The sequence below is a fragment of the Phacochoerus africanus genome, chromosome 4, assembly GCF_016906955.1.
Source record: "Phacochoerus africanus isolate WHEZ1 chromosome 4, ROS_Pafr_v1, whole genome shotgun sequence".
Lineage (NCBI taxonomy): Eukaryota > Metazoa > Chordata > Mammalia > Artiodactyla > Suidae > Phacochoerus > Phacochoerus africanus.
The window spans coordinates 108,604,259-108,618,165 of NC_062547.1; the positions used below are offsets into that span (position 1 = coordinate 108,604,259).

General features: G+C 34.4%; 1 protein-coding gene across 11 annotated transcripts in view; it reads left to right on the top strand.

Annotated features, from left to right (window-relative positions):
* The window catches only part of PPIP5K2 (diphosphoinositol pentakisphosphate kinase 2), a 92,785-nt gene that overhangs the window by 27,117 nt on the left and 51,761 nt on the right, over positions 1–13,907 (top strand). For 8 of the 11 annotated variants that reach the window (XM_047778381.1, XM_047778370.1, XM_047778372.1 and 5 more), the window contains exons 8-17: positions 3,185–3,346; positions 5,168–5,289; positions 7,596–7,697; positions 8,795–8,881; positions 9,493–9,568; positions 9,652–9,761; positions 10,466–10,551; positions 12,352–12,477; positions 12,606–12,727; positions 12,995–13,177. In XM_047778381.1, the coding sequence (XP_047634337.1) occupies positions 3,185–3,346; positions 5,168–5,289; positions 7,596–7,697; positions 8,795–8,881; positions 9,493–9,568; positions 9,652–9,761; positions 10,466–10,551; positions 12,352–12,477; positions 12,606–12,727; positions 12,995–13,177 (1,176 nt within the window). The remainder of the gene's footprint in view (positions 1–3,184; positions 3,347–5,167; positions 5,290–7,595; positions 7,698–8,794; positions 8,882–9,492; positions 9,569–9,651; positions 9,762–10,465; positions 10,552–12,351; positions 12,478–12,605; positions 12,728–12,994; positions 13,178–13,907) is intronic. The other 3 variants (XM_047778371.1, XM_047778376.1, XM_047778380.1) reach the window with 1 other exon arrangement.

Sequence of the window (13,907 nt, forward strand, 5' to 3'; positions counted from 1 at the left end):
ATCAAAACAGAATGGTACTAGCACCAAAACAGAAATAGATAGATCAATGGGACAGGATAGAAAGCTCAGAAATAAACCCAAACACCTACGGTCAATTAATCTTTGACAAAGGAGGCAAGAACGTACAGTGGAGGAAAGATAGTCTCTTCAGTAAATGATGCTGGGAAAACACTGGACAACTACATGTAAGAGCATTAAATTAGAACGTTTTCTAACACCAGACACAAAAATAAACTCAATATGGATTAAAGACCTGAATGTAAGGCTAGATACCATAAAACTCCTAGAGCAAAACAGGTAGAATGTTCTTTGACATAAATCACAGCAACATCTTATTTGATCCACCTCCTAGAATAAAGACAGTAGAGACACAAATAAACCAAGGAGACCAAATCATACTTACAAACTTTTGCAGAGCAAAGGAAACTGTTCAGAAAATAAAAAGACAACCCCCAGAATGGGAGACAATTTTTGTAAATGACTCAACCAACAAAGGATTAATGCTAAGACCAGCTCAGCAGGTGAGGGCTGAAGTACTGGTGCTGTGAAACTTAAGAAAAAGTTAACATAAAACAAGACATAGAGACATTGAGCACTACCTCAAGAAACCACACTGCTTTTGTGTGCGCTTTAGGATTACAGTAAGTGAGGAGGGGGTTGTGGGTGCGCGATATAGTTTTTTTTTTAATTTTTTTTTATTTACAAAGTTCTTTTATTATTTTAAAAGTCACATACCTGCTAGATGGTTAAGCTTTTATTCTGACCTTAGGCATTTAACAATCATTAGCATTTGAGGAAGCTTGGTGTTAGCTGTCTATGCAGAGCATCTAGAGGATCATCATTGTGCTTCCTATCTGCATGCCTATCTGCAGCAACCCAGCGTGCCTGGTTTGCACCTCGGTTCTCCTTGCTGATGCATATTCTGCTAACAACCACTCATAAACCCCTTGGAGCCATGAGGTTCCTCTTTCTCTTATTTTAACAGGACATATGCTGTGCAAACGGCGTGCCAATCTGCATAGGTTCGGCATGCCTAGACCAATGCATTATGCCCTCATTCAGCAGACCATATTAATAACTTATGCCATTAGGTCTTTGTTCTTAAGCTTATGTCATTTACCAGCACTGCAACTGTTTTTTGAAGCAGAAAGATGGGGTAAAGTAAAGCAGGACAAGATGGAGTTTTCAGCATAGAAAATAGAAGCAAAGAGGCTAAGAAAATATTGTAGAAACATGTCTCCTGACATAATAATCTCTGAAATATACAAACAGCTCATACAACTCAACAACAAACAAACAAGCAACCCAATTGAAAAGTGGGCAGAAGACCTAAAAAGACATTTTTCCAAAGTAGACATACAGATAGACAGGAGGCACATGATAAAATGCTCAACATTACTAATTATTAGAGAAATGCAAATCAAATTTACAATGATTTACTACCTCATACCACTTAGAGTGGCCGACATTAACAAATCAACAAGTGGAGTTCCCGTCATGGCGCAGTCGTTGACGAATCTGACTAGGAACCATGAGGTTGCAGGTTCGATTTCTGTCCTTGCTCAATGGGTTAAGGACCCGGCGTTGCCATGAGCTGTGGTGTAAGTTGCAGACGCGCTTGGATCCTGAGTTGCTGTAGCTGTGGCTGTGGTGTAGGCCGGCAGCTACAGCTCTGATTGGACCCCTAGCTTGGGAACCTCCATATGCCACGGAAAAGGCAAAAAGACAAAAAAAAAACAAAAACAAAAAACAAAACAAAAAAAATCAACAAGTAACAAATGCTGGAGAGGATGTGGAGAAAAGAGCACCCTCCTGCACTGTTGGTGGGAATGTAAATTAGTACCACCACTATGGAAAACAGTATGGAAAATACCTCATCAACCCAATAGAGAACTACCATAATGACCCAGCAAGCCCACTCCTGGACATTTATCTGGACAAAACTTCCATTGAAAAAGACGCATGCACCTGTATGTTCATTGCAGCACTATTCACAATAGCCAAGACACGGTAACAACCAAAATGTCCATCAACAGATGAATGGATTAGCAAGATTGGTACATATATACAATGGAATAATACTCAGCCATAAAAAAGTACAAAATAATGCCATTTGTAGCAACATGGATGGAACTAGAGATTCTCATACTGAGTAAGTCAGAAAGAGAAAGATACCATATAATCTCACTTAAATGTGGAGTCTAAAATATGGCACAGATGATCTATCTACAAAACAGAAAAGATCATGGACATGTAGGACAGACTTGTTGTTTGCCAGTAGGGAGAGAGAGCGAGTAGGATGGATTGGGAGTCCAGTTTTAGTAGATGAAAACTGTTGCTTTTGGAGTGGATGGACTGAGATCCTCCTGTATAGCACAGGGAACTATATATCTAATCACTTGTGGTGGAACATGGTGGAGGATAATGTGAGAAAAAGAATGTATATATACATATGACTGGGTCACTTTGCTGTACAGCAGAAATTGACAGAACATTGTAAATCAATCACAATAAAAAAATTAAAATTATCTTGTGGATCCTCTTTGACACAGGATAATTCTCAGATTCATATGGCTGGCATACAAGATAGTTCACAGTCTGCCCTCTGTCCTATAAACCTTCTTTCTTATGGTAATAGACCATACCAAATAACTTACTATTACCCGAATGCATCATGCTGTTTCATGCCTCTGCCCGTTGTGTTTATTACCTTTGCTTAGAGTGTCTTTACCTCTCTTATCTACTTTCAAATTCATGCTATCCCTCATCCTCAACCCCTTTTAAATATGTATTTTGTCATTTGCTTCTTTCTACAATTTTTTATAGTTACTTGTACCTCTCCTTTGTTGAATGAAAACAGTTTGAGAAGGATCACATCATATATATTCTACTGTTCCCTCATAATGTTTCATATAATTATTTTCTGTAGAGATTGGAACCCCACTTTACCAATTTTGCCATATAATTATTTATAACCTCTTCTAATGTATTGATCATTTTGACATGTAAATAGATGTGTGAAAAAAAAAATAGTCTAGAGACTGAGGTATTTTTTATTCATTATTTTTTCCTTAAATTTTTTATCTACTGTTTCTATTTATATATTTTTAAGTAAAAATATATAATGCTAAAAATTTACTGTTCAATTTTTAAAACGTTAAAATTTTTTTAATGTTCCTGAAAGGTTTATACAGTGGGTCCAGATTATGCCCATGCTGAAGCTCGAAAATCTCCTGCACTCGATGGCAAGGTGGAAAGAGATAGTGAAGGAAAAGAAGTAAGATACCCTGTTATTCTCAATGCAAGAGAGAAATTAATTGCTTGGAAAGTCTGCCTTGCATTTAAGGTAAGATGTTATGCAGGCTGTAGACCCTTGGAAAAATTTTAATTTTCTTTTTTGAGTAAAAGAGGTGTTATTTGGACTTGTAACAGGAGAAGTGAGCTGAGAAAGTGATACATCTGAATGGTTTGTGTTCTTTTCAAGAGATTCTTGTAGTGCCATTAATAAAAACATAAAAAATGAACACCTTATTTCTCTTTATTATATAGAAAGAAACTTTGTCAGTTCAGAAATTAAGATTACAGAGGAAAACTTAACTGAAACTAGCATTTTAAGGGTATTAACATGCTAAAAACAAAACTTGTTACAAGTATTTACTCATAGAATTGATAAGTGATTTTTTTTTTTTAATTTTTGGCCATACCCATGGCATGTGGAAGTTCCTAGGCCAGGGATTGAACCCACCAGTGACCTGAGCCACTGTAGTGACAATGCCAGGTCCTTAACGTGCTATGCCATAGGGGAAATCCAATAAGTCATTTTTTTTTTTTTTTAATAAAAAAGTTCCTCAGACATCTAGCCTTGGCAGTTAATCTTTTGGCCTATTATATATGATAAAATATGTTCATGAAGGCATTTCTAATATACTTGTTAAAGAAAACGTTGTACTTCTGATGTTTGATTAGTTCTCTCAATCTATATTAGGCTTTTACTGTTGTATAGTAAAGATTTAAATAGAGGTAGTACAACTTGCATCTAATAAAGGGTAAACTTTGTTGAAGCCTTGCCTTGGATATATAACTTAAAGCCTAGTGTATATTACTGGTTATTAAATAATAGATACATTCTTTGTGTCTTAATAATTTGAAGTCTCAGCCTGAAATATGTTTCAATAGCTTCTCAGCCTGAAATTGTTTTAATTTAGTAATGCCAGAATTCCAAAAAACATTTCTTAAAGTCATGTTATACTGATATGTGACTGTTTGAATATAAAATGTGGAAGATCAAAAAATTCCTGAAACCTGAGCAGGAAATTCATTCTTTTCAACTGTTTTCTCCCACATAAAGTAAATTTATTTCAGGTGTTCACAAGCATGTGGTTGTCAGTGTTTGAAAGATTCATGGGAATAATTAGATATTTCCTCTGGGATATGTCTTCAAAACTTTCTCAGTTTTTTTGGGGGGTGGGGTTTGGATTAAAGTGATTTTTTTTTTTTTTAGAGTAAAGTGACGTAATTTGTGCTAGTACAAAATTTATCAAAGCCTTTACAATTTTGTTGTTGTTGTTGTTGTTGCTATTTCTTGGGCTGCTCCCGCGGCATATGGAGGTTCCCAGGCTAGGGGTTGAATCAGAGCTGTAGCCACCGGCCTACGCCAGAGCCACAGCAACGCAGGATCAGAGCCACGTCTGCAACCTACACCACAGCTCACGGCAACGCCGGATCGTTATTAACCCACTGAGCAAGGCCAGGGACCGAACCTGCAACCTCATGGTTCCTAGTCGGATTCGTTAACCACTGCGCCACGACGGGAACTCCCCTTTACAATTTTTTAGTTTTGTTTTTTAATTAAATGTTAATTGAAGAAATTCTTGATTTTTTTTTTAAGACGTTTAGTGTTTTTTTTTTTTTTTCCTCTAGTCCTTTAAGCATTATGTTTCCATATCTACCTCATGGTAAGAACTTAAATAATCGTATGGCATGTGTTATATATTTTCAGAGTATTCAAGGTACAAATAACTAGTTTCTTTTTTTTTTAATTTACTATGAAGTAAACTAATAATAATATACTTTTTAGGCATTTATAAAATTTTGATATGTTCTAATAAGACTGGGAAATAATTTTAATTCAAATGGAACTTTAAAGTTTATAATTTATTTTGAATAGCAAACAGTTTGTGGCTTTGATTTGTTACGGGCCAATGGACAGTCCTATGTCTGTGATGTCAATGGCTTCAGTTTTGTGAAAAATTCCATGAAGTATTATGATGATTGTGCAAAAATACTTGGGTAAGATTTTTCTTTATATTTCTTCCTTTTTACCTTTTTTGCAGCTAATGCATAATAGATATTCAGAAACGAAGTAATTGTAAACATCATCAAATGATCAGGGTTTTGTAACCACTCTAGGGTAAAAATAAGTGTTCATAAAAATGACATCCCCAAAGATTATACCAAATCCTGAATTATACTTGGGGTTGTGAAAGACAAATTTATGGCCAAGGCTTTTACGATAAAGGCTTAAAGGTATTTAACCTCATGGATTTAGAAGTGCTGAAATAATGATTATTAGTCAAAAAGGCTCATTTACTAGATACCTTTGTTTCTCAAGGTTTTTTTGTTTGTTTGTTTTTTGGCTTTTTTTCTTTTTGTCTTTTTAGGGCCACACCTGTGGCGTATGGAAGTTCCCAGGCTTGGTGTTGAAATGGAACTGTAGCTGCCAGTATATACTACAGCGGCAGCAGCTCAGGATCCAAGCCATGTGCAACCTACACCACAACTCATGGCAGCTCTGGATCCTTAACCCACTGAATGGGGCCAGGGATCAAACCTGTGTCCTCATGGATGCTAGTCAGGTTTGATACCACTGAGCCACGACAGCAACTCCTGTTTCCCAAGTTTTTGATAAGTAATTATAGTACCTAATGGTACAAAATTAACGTTCATAAAATAAATAACCAGAATAAAATAGAAATATTTGGAATTCAGAATTCTTTTGAATGATTCTGCTTTCTACAAGCATAATCTCATGAGGTTATCAAGTGAATGTAAAATAAATTACTGCAGGAGTTCCCGTCGTGGCGCAGTGGTTAACGAATCCGACTAGGAACCATGAGGTTGCGGGTTTGGTCCCTGGCCTTGCTCAGTGGGTTAATAACGATCCGGCGTTGCCGTGAGCTGTGGTGTAGGTTGCAGACGCGGCTCTGATCCTGCGTTGCTGTGGCTCTGGCGTAGGCTGGAGACTACAGCTCCGATTCAACCCCTAGCCTGGGAACCACCATATGCCGCGGGAGCGGCCCAAGAAATAGCAAAAAAGACAAAAAAAAAAAATAAATAAATAAATAAATTACTGCATACAGAAATGTCATTTTTACATTCTTTGAATTATTTTCTTGTATCTTGATTTAGAAGATTGAAAAACAACTTTTTAAACCATTTCAAAGTATATATGACAAAGCCTTAAGAAACTTATACCTTTTTTCTTTTTCATTTTTTTGTCTTTTCAGCGCCACACCTGTGGCATATGAAGGAAACTTACACTTTAAAATGTATTTTAATAATTGAGGGAGTTCCCATTGTTGCTCAGTGGTAACAAAACTGACGAGAATGTGGGTTCGATCCCTGGCTTCTCTCAGTGGGTTAAGAATCCAGTATTGCTGTGAGCTATGGCGTAGGTCACAGACATGTTTTGGATCCTGCATTGCTGTGGCTGTAATGTAGGCTGGTAGCTGCAGCTCAGTTTTCGCCCCTAGCCTGTGGGAATTTCAATATGCCACAGGTGTCTCCCTAAAAAGCTAAAAAAAGAAAAAAAATGGAATCACCTGTTAATTTCAAAAGTTTGTGAACTTAAAGTGAATTTTGAGTGAATAAATGCGAAATTTAAACAAAACAAAAAATGTTTAATAGTTACATATACATGTTTTCATTTTTAGTCCTATTAGCAAAATGTAATACAAGTATGTTAAAAATAAGCAGTAGTATTTAAAATTGCATTATAGTTGATCAGTAAAAATTGGTATGAAATCATCAACGGCCACACAGAAGACACAATCTTTTTTTTTTTTTTTTTGTCTTTTTGCCTCTTCAAGGGCCAATCCCTCGGCATATGGAGGTTCCCAGGCTAGGGGTCTGATCGTAGCTATAGCCACGGACCTACGCCAGAGCCACAGCAACGCAGGATCCGAGCCACCTCTGCAACCTACACCTTAACCCACTGAGCAAGGCCAGGGATCGAACCCACAACCTCATGGTTCCTAGTCGGATTCGTTAATCACTGTACCATGACGGGAACTCCAGAAGACACAATCTTGATTTCAGAATCTGTGTAAGTAGATACACGAGATTTACTTGAATTTAATGTGATTTATATTTTTAAAGTGAAAGCAAATAGATGAATTCCAAATTTATGACTTCCCATTGGTGTGTTCCATACATACACCAGTTTAGGACGGCTGATCTAACTTTTCTTGATCAGGATTGATTTTTTGGGGTTACTGTTTGTATGCTGTGTTCATACAATCAAGAGACAGTTTGACTTTAACTCCTATGAGTCTCTATTACTTGTCATCAATTTTTCTCTTCTTTTTGTCTTGAAGGAATATTGTAATGCGAGAGCTTGCTCCACAGTTTCATATCCCCTGGTCAATACCCTTAGAAGCTGAAGATATCCCAATTGTACCAACCACATCTGGCACTATGTAAGTTTGAATATTTTTGTTTAGAAACTCTGAGGTTTTTCCCCATTGGTCTGTGCTATTATAATAAAGATTACATTTCTGAATAATTATTAGACATATTGTGTATGTTTATGTATGATTCACTCTGTAGATGGAGAAATAGACTATATGCTTTCCATGGGTCTATTTAGACTAAAGATCTTTTCTATTGTTAAAAATAAAATCCTGAAAAATGCTTGAATAATTACAGAACTATTGAATTAAGCCATAAAAATAAAGGAGGTGCCAATAGGCATGTTACTTAAAGATTCATGGTCAGTGTTCATACAACTTTGGTGCTCTCAGAATGTTAGGAAAAAAATATGCAATTACATCTTGAAGTAAATTAATTACACCAACAATGTTTTCCATAATATTCTGGTGAAAGTTACTGCTTGAAATTCACCTATTACTCAGGTGAACTAACCAAATGCTTCATATTCACAGCTTAGAAATTTATGTTAGTATGTTAAATATTCTAGTAAGTCCTGATTAGGGTGGAGGGGAGGACAAAAATACTTAACTTTGCCTTTAAACCAGTATTTCCAATCTTATTTAACATGAAACATTTTTTTTGGTAACTTATTTAATCTTACAGGTTTGTGTTCTCTGTCTCACAGTCTGACAAATGCTACATTATACACTACTATTTTTCCTAAGCCAGTTTTATCTTCCAGTAATTTGAGTTTGAAACACTTTTCTTACATGGGCAAAATAAATATAGCCAGATTAAAGTTTTTGGATTTAATGAACTCTCAGTCTATATGATCTTTGCTATAGGGCAGATATTTAATGAAGTTTGGGGACTGCAGTTCATTTACTTTTATCCCAGAGTTTGCATAGTCATTTCTAGAGAGGAAACAGGTATTATATAGCTTGATATTACTCCCCCTCCAACCTCTTAAATTCTTTTTAGGATTTGATTTAATAAAATTGACTAGGGGTTACAAGCACTATTTGTCATAGGAAGGACCTTGAAATCATAGAAGATGGTTCTAAATAAGTAATTAGATGTATTAATCTGAATTATATAACATACATCTTATTAGAAATTGAGAAAATTATTTTTTTAATTTTAGGATGGAACTTAGATGTGTCATAGCTGTCATACGTCATGGGGATCGAACACCAAAACAAAAAATGAAAATGGAAGTGAGGCATCAAAAGTATGTTTAAAGGGAATAATTTAATCCTTAGGAAATAATTTAAGATTTCTGATAAGTTCTGATCTATTTTGATCAGTACCTCATATAAGTAAACTGTGTACTGCTGTCTCTTGATCATTAATATTTATACCACTGGGGAAAAAAAATCAAATAAAATCCATTTTAAATTGTATGCATCAGCATCTGAAAATTACTGAGGCAATGTCCATAAATGATTACTAGCCTTACCTGGCTTTTATTTCTTACAAAGTTGTTCTATTTAATCTTGGTTTACTACTCTTTTATATTACTTCTGAGAGTCATTGACTTCTCAAACTTCTATTTGAAATTTAGTAGAATGAAAGTTTGTTACTTCTTTTCAGTTAGTCTAGTGATTATTAGTTTGGTGTGGTTTAGGAAAATAGTAAGTTTTATCAGTCAAAGTAGAGGAGCAAAATCATGTAGTGAAAGAGGTCACACAGTATTTAAAATCCGTAGAGCCCAAGTCCCGTATCTATTATATATTGTTGGTCTAGCCCTATATCTATCATATATTATAATTGATTGCTTTAGTGTATAGTGATAATATTAATTGTTGCAAATGCCTAACAGTGCTCTGTCCTTTTTATAAGATTCTTTGATCTTTTTGAAAAGTGTGATGGATATAAATCTGGGAAATTAAAGCTGAAAAAACCAAAACAGTTACAGGCAAGTGCTTTTGATATCTTGTTGGGTTTTTAATTACTAGTGGCTGTGAAACATAAAAATTCAGTTCTTTACTTATTTTACAGGAAGTGTTAGATATTGCACGACAGCTTCTTATGGAGCTGGGGCAAAATAATGATTCTGAAATTGAAGAAAACAAATCAAAACTTGAACAACTTAAGACCGTCTTAGAGATGTAAGTATCTTTTTGACACCCTTAATTTTGGTAACTACTTGTAGTGCTCTTTTTTTTTTTAATGTGTGGCTTTTCATGTTAATATCCTTTGCAGTTTGTTCTTTTTTCCCTTTATCACTATAATTGAGGAGAAATTAATGAAAATCTAATAAGAATTTTATTGTCATCAGCGAGAAAAGAGATTGTATTGAAGATTATTATTTTAGTTTTAATTTTGATGAGAAGATCCAAAGAGGACATCAAATTAGGATCTTCCATGAACTACTACTAGGATGAAGGCCACACTGCTAACTTTACCACAGATTCATTACTGTTTAACTAACTTTACACTATGTTTTAATCAAGTGGAATTGATACCAGCAATATTGCTATTATAAGCTTTACTTTGACCACTTAAAATCTTAGTTCGTTTTTTTCTAGACCCATGCATTTATGGTTTTATATATTTATATATTTTTTATCTATTAAAATTAACCAACTTTTGTAGAGAAACTTTTATTGTATTTTTATTTTTAATGTAGTTGGAATAACTATAGATTCTGAGCTAGAATATTTTGAAGAATTCGGCAAGGTAATTACAAACAGAAGGAAATACTAAAATGTAAGATTGAGTTTTTCTCCAGGTAGATTTTAGTTTTTCTTTAGGAGGTAGCATTTAATGCTTACTGAATATTGTCTGTTCTGTTTGCCATTTTATTTTTCAGGTATGGCCATTTTTCTGGAATAAATCGTAAAGTCCAATTAACCTATCTCCCTCATGGTTGTCCTAAGACATCTAGTGAAGAAGAAGGTATGTCATTATTTATGCCTATTGTGTATAGAGATTTACTCCTCCTTGTTGATTACCTTTGTAATCTTCTGCCTAATAGTTTAAAAGCTAGAATGCTAAATAGAGGAAAAAGAAAGAGTTTTGTTTTTGTTTTTTTGTTTGTTAACTAGGTCTTCTGTCTTTTAAATAAAAAATTTTTTATTTTAAGTCCTTTAAGGAAAAAAATGGGTTTTATTATTTTGACAACTGTTTATGTCCTCCCTTTTACTCTTCAGAAAGCTTCTTTATTTGTAAATGTTACTTTGTAAATGTTACTTAATGTGTCCTTTCCCATAAGGGATACACAGGAAGAAAGCTCAAAAGGTACAAAAAGACTATTTGAAAAAATACACAATCAATATGTTTCTGAAATAGATATTTTTCTCCACCCACTAAATCAGAATAAGCATTTAAATTACTCTCCTAAGAGCAATCAGCACAAAAGCCCATAAATTCATTTACTTTTCAAAAGAAAAACAGAGATCAGAGAAGCCATTTTATAGAGAAATGTAGAAGCCCAATGCAAAAATGATAACTATAATAATGATCAGTCTTTCCTATCACACTGGCAGAGTGTTTCTTATTTATTTTCTTTTCAATTGCTGATGAGAATACAGTATGGCAGGATTTTAGTCTTCTGGTAGGACTGTAAGTTGCTGTAACTCTCTGAAAAGTAATTTGGCAATGTATATCAGAACTTCAAAAATTTTTCATATGCTTTGACCTTAATTCTACTTATAAGAATCTATCCCTATAGGGTAATAAGAGATTGAGAGAAAGATTATTCCATAGGGATATTCATAAAGGCATTATTTATAGTAGCAAAAATTAATGATCTTTAAAATGTAAACACGGATTTGATTATATTGATCTTTATTCTAAAATTTGATACTGTTCTCTTGTCACACTTGTGATTATTAGTACTACAGATTAATTTTCTGTAGTTTGATGTTATTCTCTAAACAACTATATAATATAAAAGTCAATTAGTTGCCTTACCATAAATTAATGTTGGCCTACATGGACAATCACATACAATTACTAACTAGCTCCACCGAAAAAGGGTGATTTTCTATCACTTTTGATGAATCATCAAATTTTTCAGTGCCTGTAGTGCTAATTTTTAAGTGATCTTTGTTTCTGGAACCCAGCACAGATCTTAGGGGCTGATAAAGAACAGGTCAACATTAAATATGGAAACTTAGATCTTCCTTGTGTGTGAGAAATACTTTGGCCTGGTACATATAGCTTCTACAACTCCAGATTTAAAAAACTTCTCTTGGTTGTATTTATTGTATATCTAACTCATAAATTTAATTTATATACATAATTAAGCTCTGTCATCTCCCATCTTCTTAAAAATTATGCAAATAATTGATTCCTAATTGTAAAAATATCTGTATCTTCTTCACTTTGGATAACATTTACCTCTTATATGACAGTACTGCAGGAGGCTCACAATATAAAAATCTGAATCCTGTCATCAAGGAGCAAGAAGTCTAGCATATCTAGTACAATGAAATACATTGGGCAAAAAACATGGCTCTCATACTGCTTTGAGAGCAGGGAAGGGAGAAGTTTCCTTTCAGCCCACTGGGAAAGAGCCTTCTTTCTAGAGTATAAAAGAGATTTTTGATCTAGGTATGTTTAAGGAACAAAATAATTTACATAAGGGCCATATTCCACTGCAGAAGAGTCACAAAGAAAAAAATCAATCTTGAAATATGTCTGTTTAAAAGAAACAAACTTAATATTTGCTTTATCCTTTCACATGCATCTTAGATAGTCGAAGAGAAGAGCCATCCTTACTTTTGGTTCTAAAATGGGGAGGAGAACTGACCCCTGCTGGCAGGGTCCAGGCTGAAGAACTTGGAAGAGCTTTCAGGTGTATGTATCCTGGAGGTCAAGGTAAATCTTGGAGTTGCTTTTATTTAAATTTCATATTTTCAAATCCTCATTTTGAAATGTTATTAAATACTTGTAGAAATACAGTGAGATAAAAATATAGCTTAAGTGATTTGAGGATTTATTTTCAGGAGATTATGCAGGATTTCCTGGTTGTGGTTTACTTAGATTGCATAGTACCTACCGACATGACCTTAAAATATATGCCTCTGATGAAGGACGAGTCCAGATGACTGCAGCCGCCTTTGCAAAGGTATAAATAAATGTTTTTTAGAATTACTAGAATTTTCATCTAATGGAGCATTTTAAAAGATTTTTACTAAGGCAGAATTTAAGAATTTTAAATTTGAAACTTGTTCCTGAAGCCCTGAAATTTCAATAAGTTGTATTATTAATAAAATTTATTGTAAATTGTAACCTTATACCTTATGAGATTCAGCATATAGCAAAATGATTACTAAGATACTTTGTTTTGCATAGTAATTCATATATCTGTTTTGATTTTATTTGATGTGTTTAGGGGCTGTTAGCTCTAGAAGGAGAGCTTACACCCATTCTTGTTCAGATGGTAAAAAGTGCAAACATGAATGGCCTTTTGGATAGTGATAGTGATTCTTTGAGCAGTTGTCAGCAACGTGTGAAAGCAAGACTTCATGAAATACTTCAGAAAGACAGAGATTTTACTGCTGAGGATTATGAAAAGGTGGGTCTTAGCAAACTTTTGTACTGTGAAATATGCAGACACACACGCACAGAAAAGTGCATAAAATGTAACTTAGAATTTGTCGTATTATAAAACAAATACGCATATAATCATTACACAGAGAAACAGAACACTGGAACAACTCTAGCCTCTGTGTGCCCCTTCCCAGTTGCAGCCCTATCCCTATCTGCCTGAACACTGTCCCAGCTTTTTATACTCTCTTATCCAGAATGCTTATTACATAAATATGTATCTGTAACTGTCATTATCTCACTTTTGGCTGTTTTTTTAAGCTTTATATAATAGAACATTTCCTTTATGTCTGGCTTCTTTTTCTCAATGTTTGTAAAATTCATCCACGCTTTTGAGAATTTCCATACTTAATGAATAATCATTTCTGTGTAGTATTGTTTTCATAGGTTGGCATACTGTCTCCCTTTTAGGTTTTACAGGTTACATGTGGTCTCTTGTTGCCTGATTTTTTTTTTTAAACCACTTTTAAAAAATGTAGGAGTTCCCTGGTGGCCTAGTGGGTAAGGATCTGATGTTGTCACTGCTATGGCAAGGGTTTAGTCCCTGGCCCAGGAACTTCTGCAAATATAAAGTGAGGCAGCGAAATATCGTTGTAAGATAGAATAAAATTTCCTTTAAGTTAGAATATTTGTGTTAGATTTTTCTCTGTGGATAATCTAATGTTAGCTAAGTTTTAGTATTTTTTTAACAGGAAATT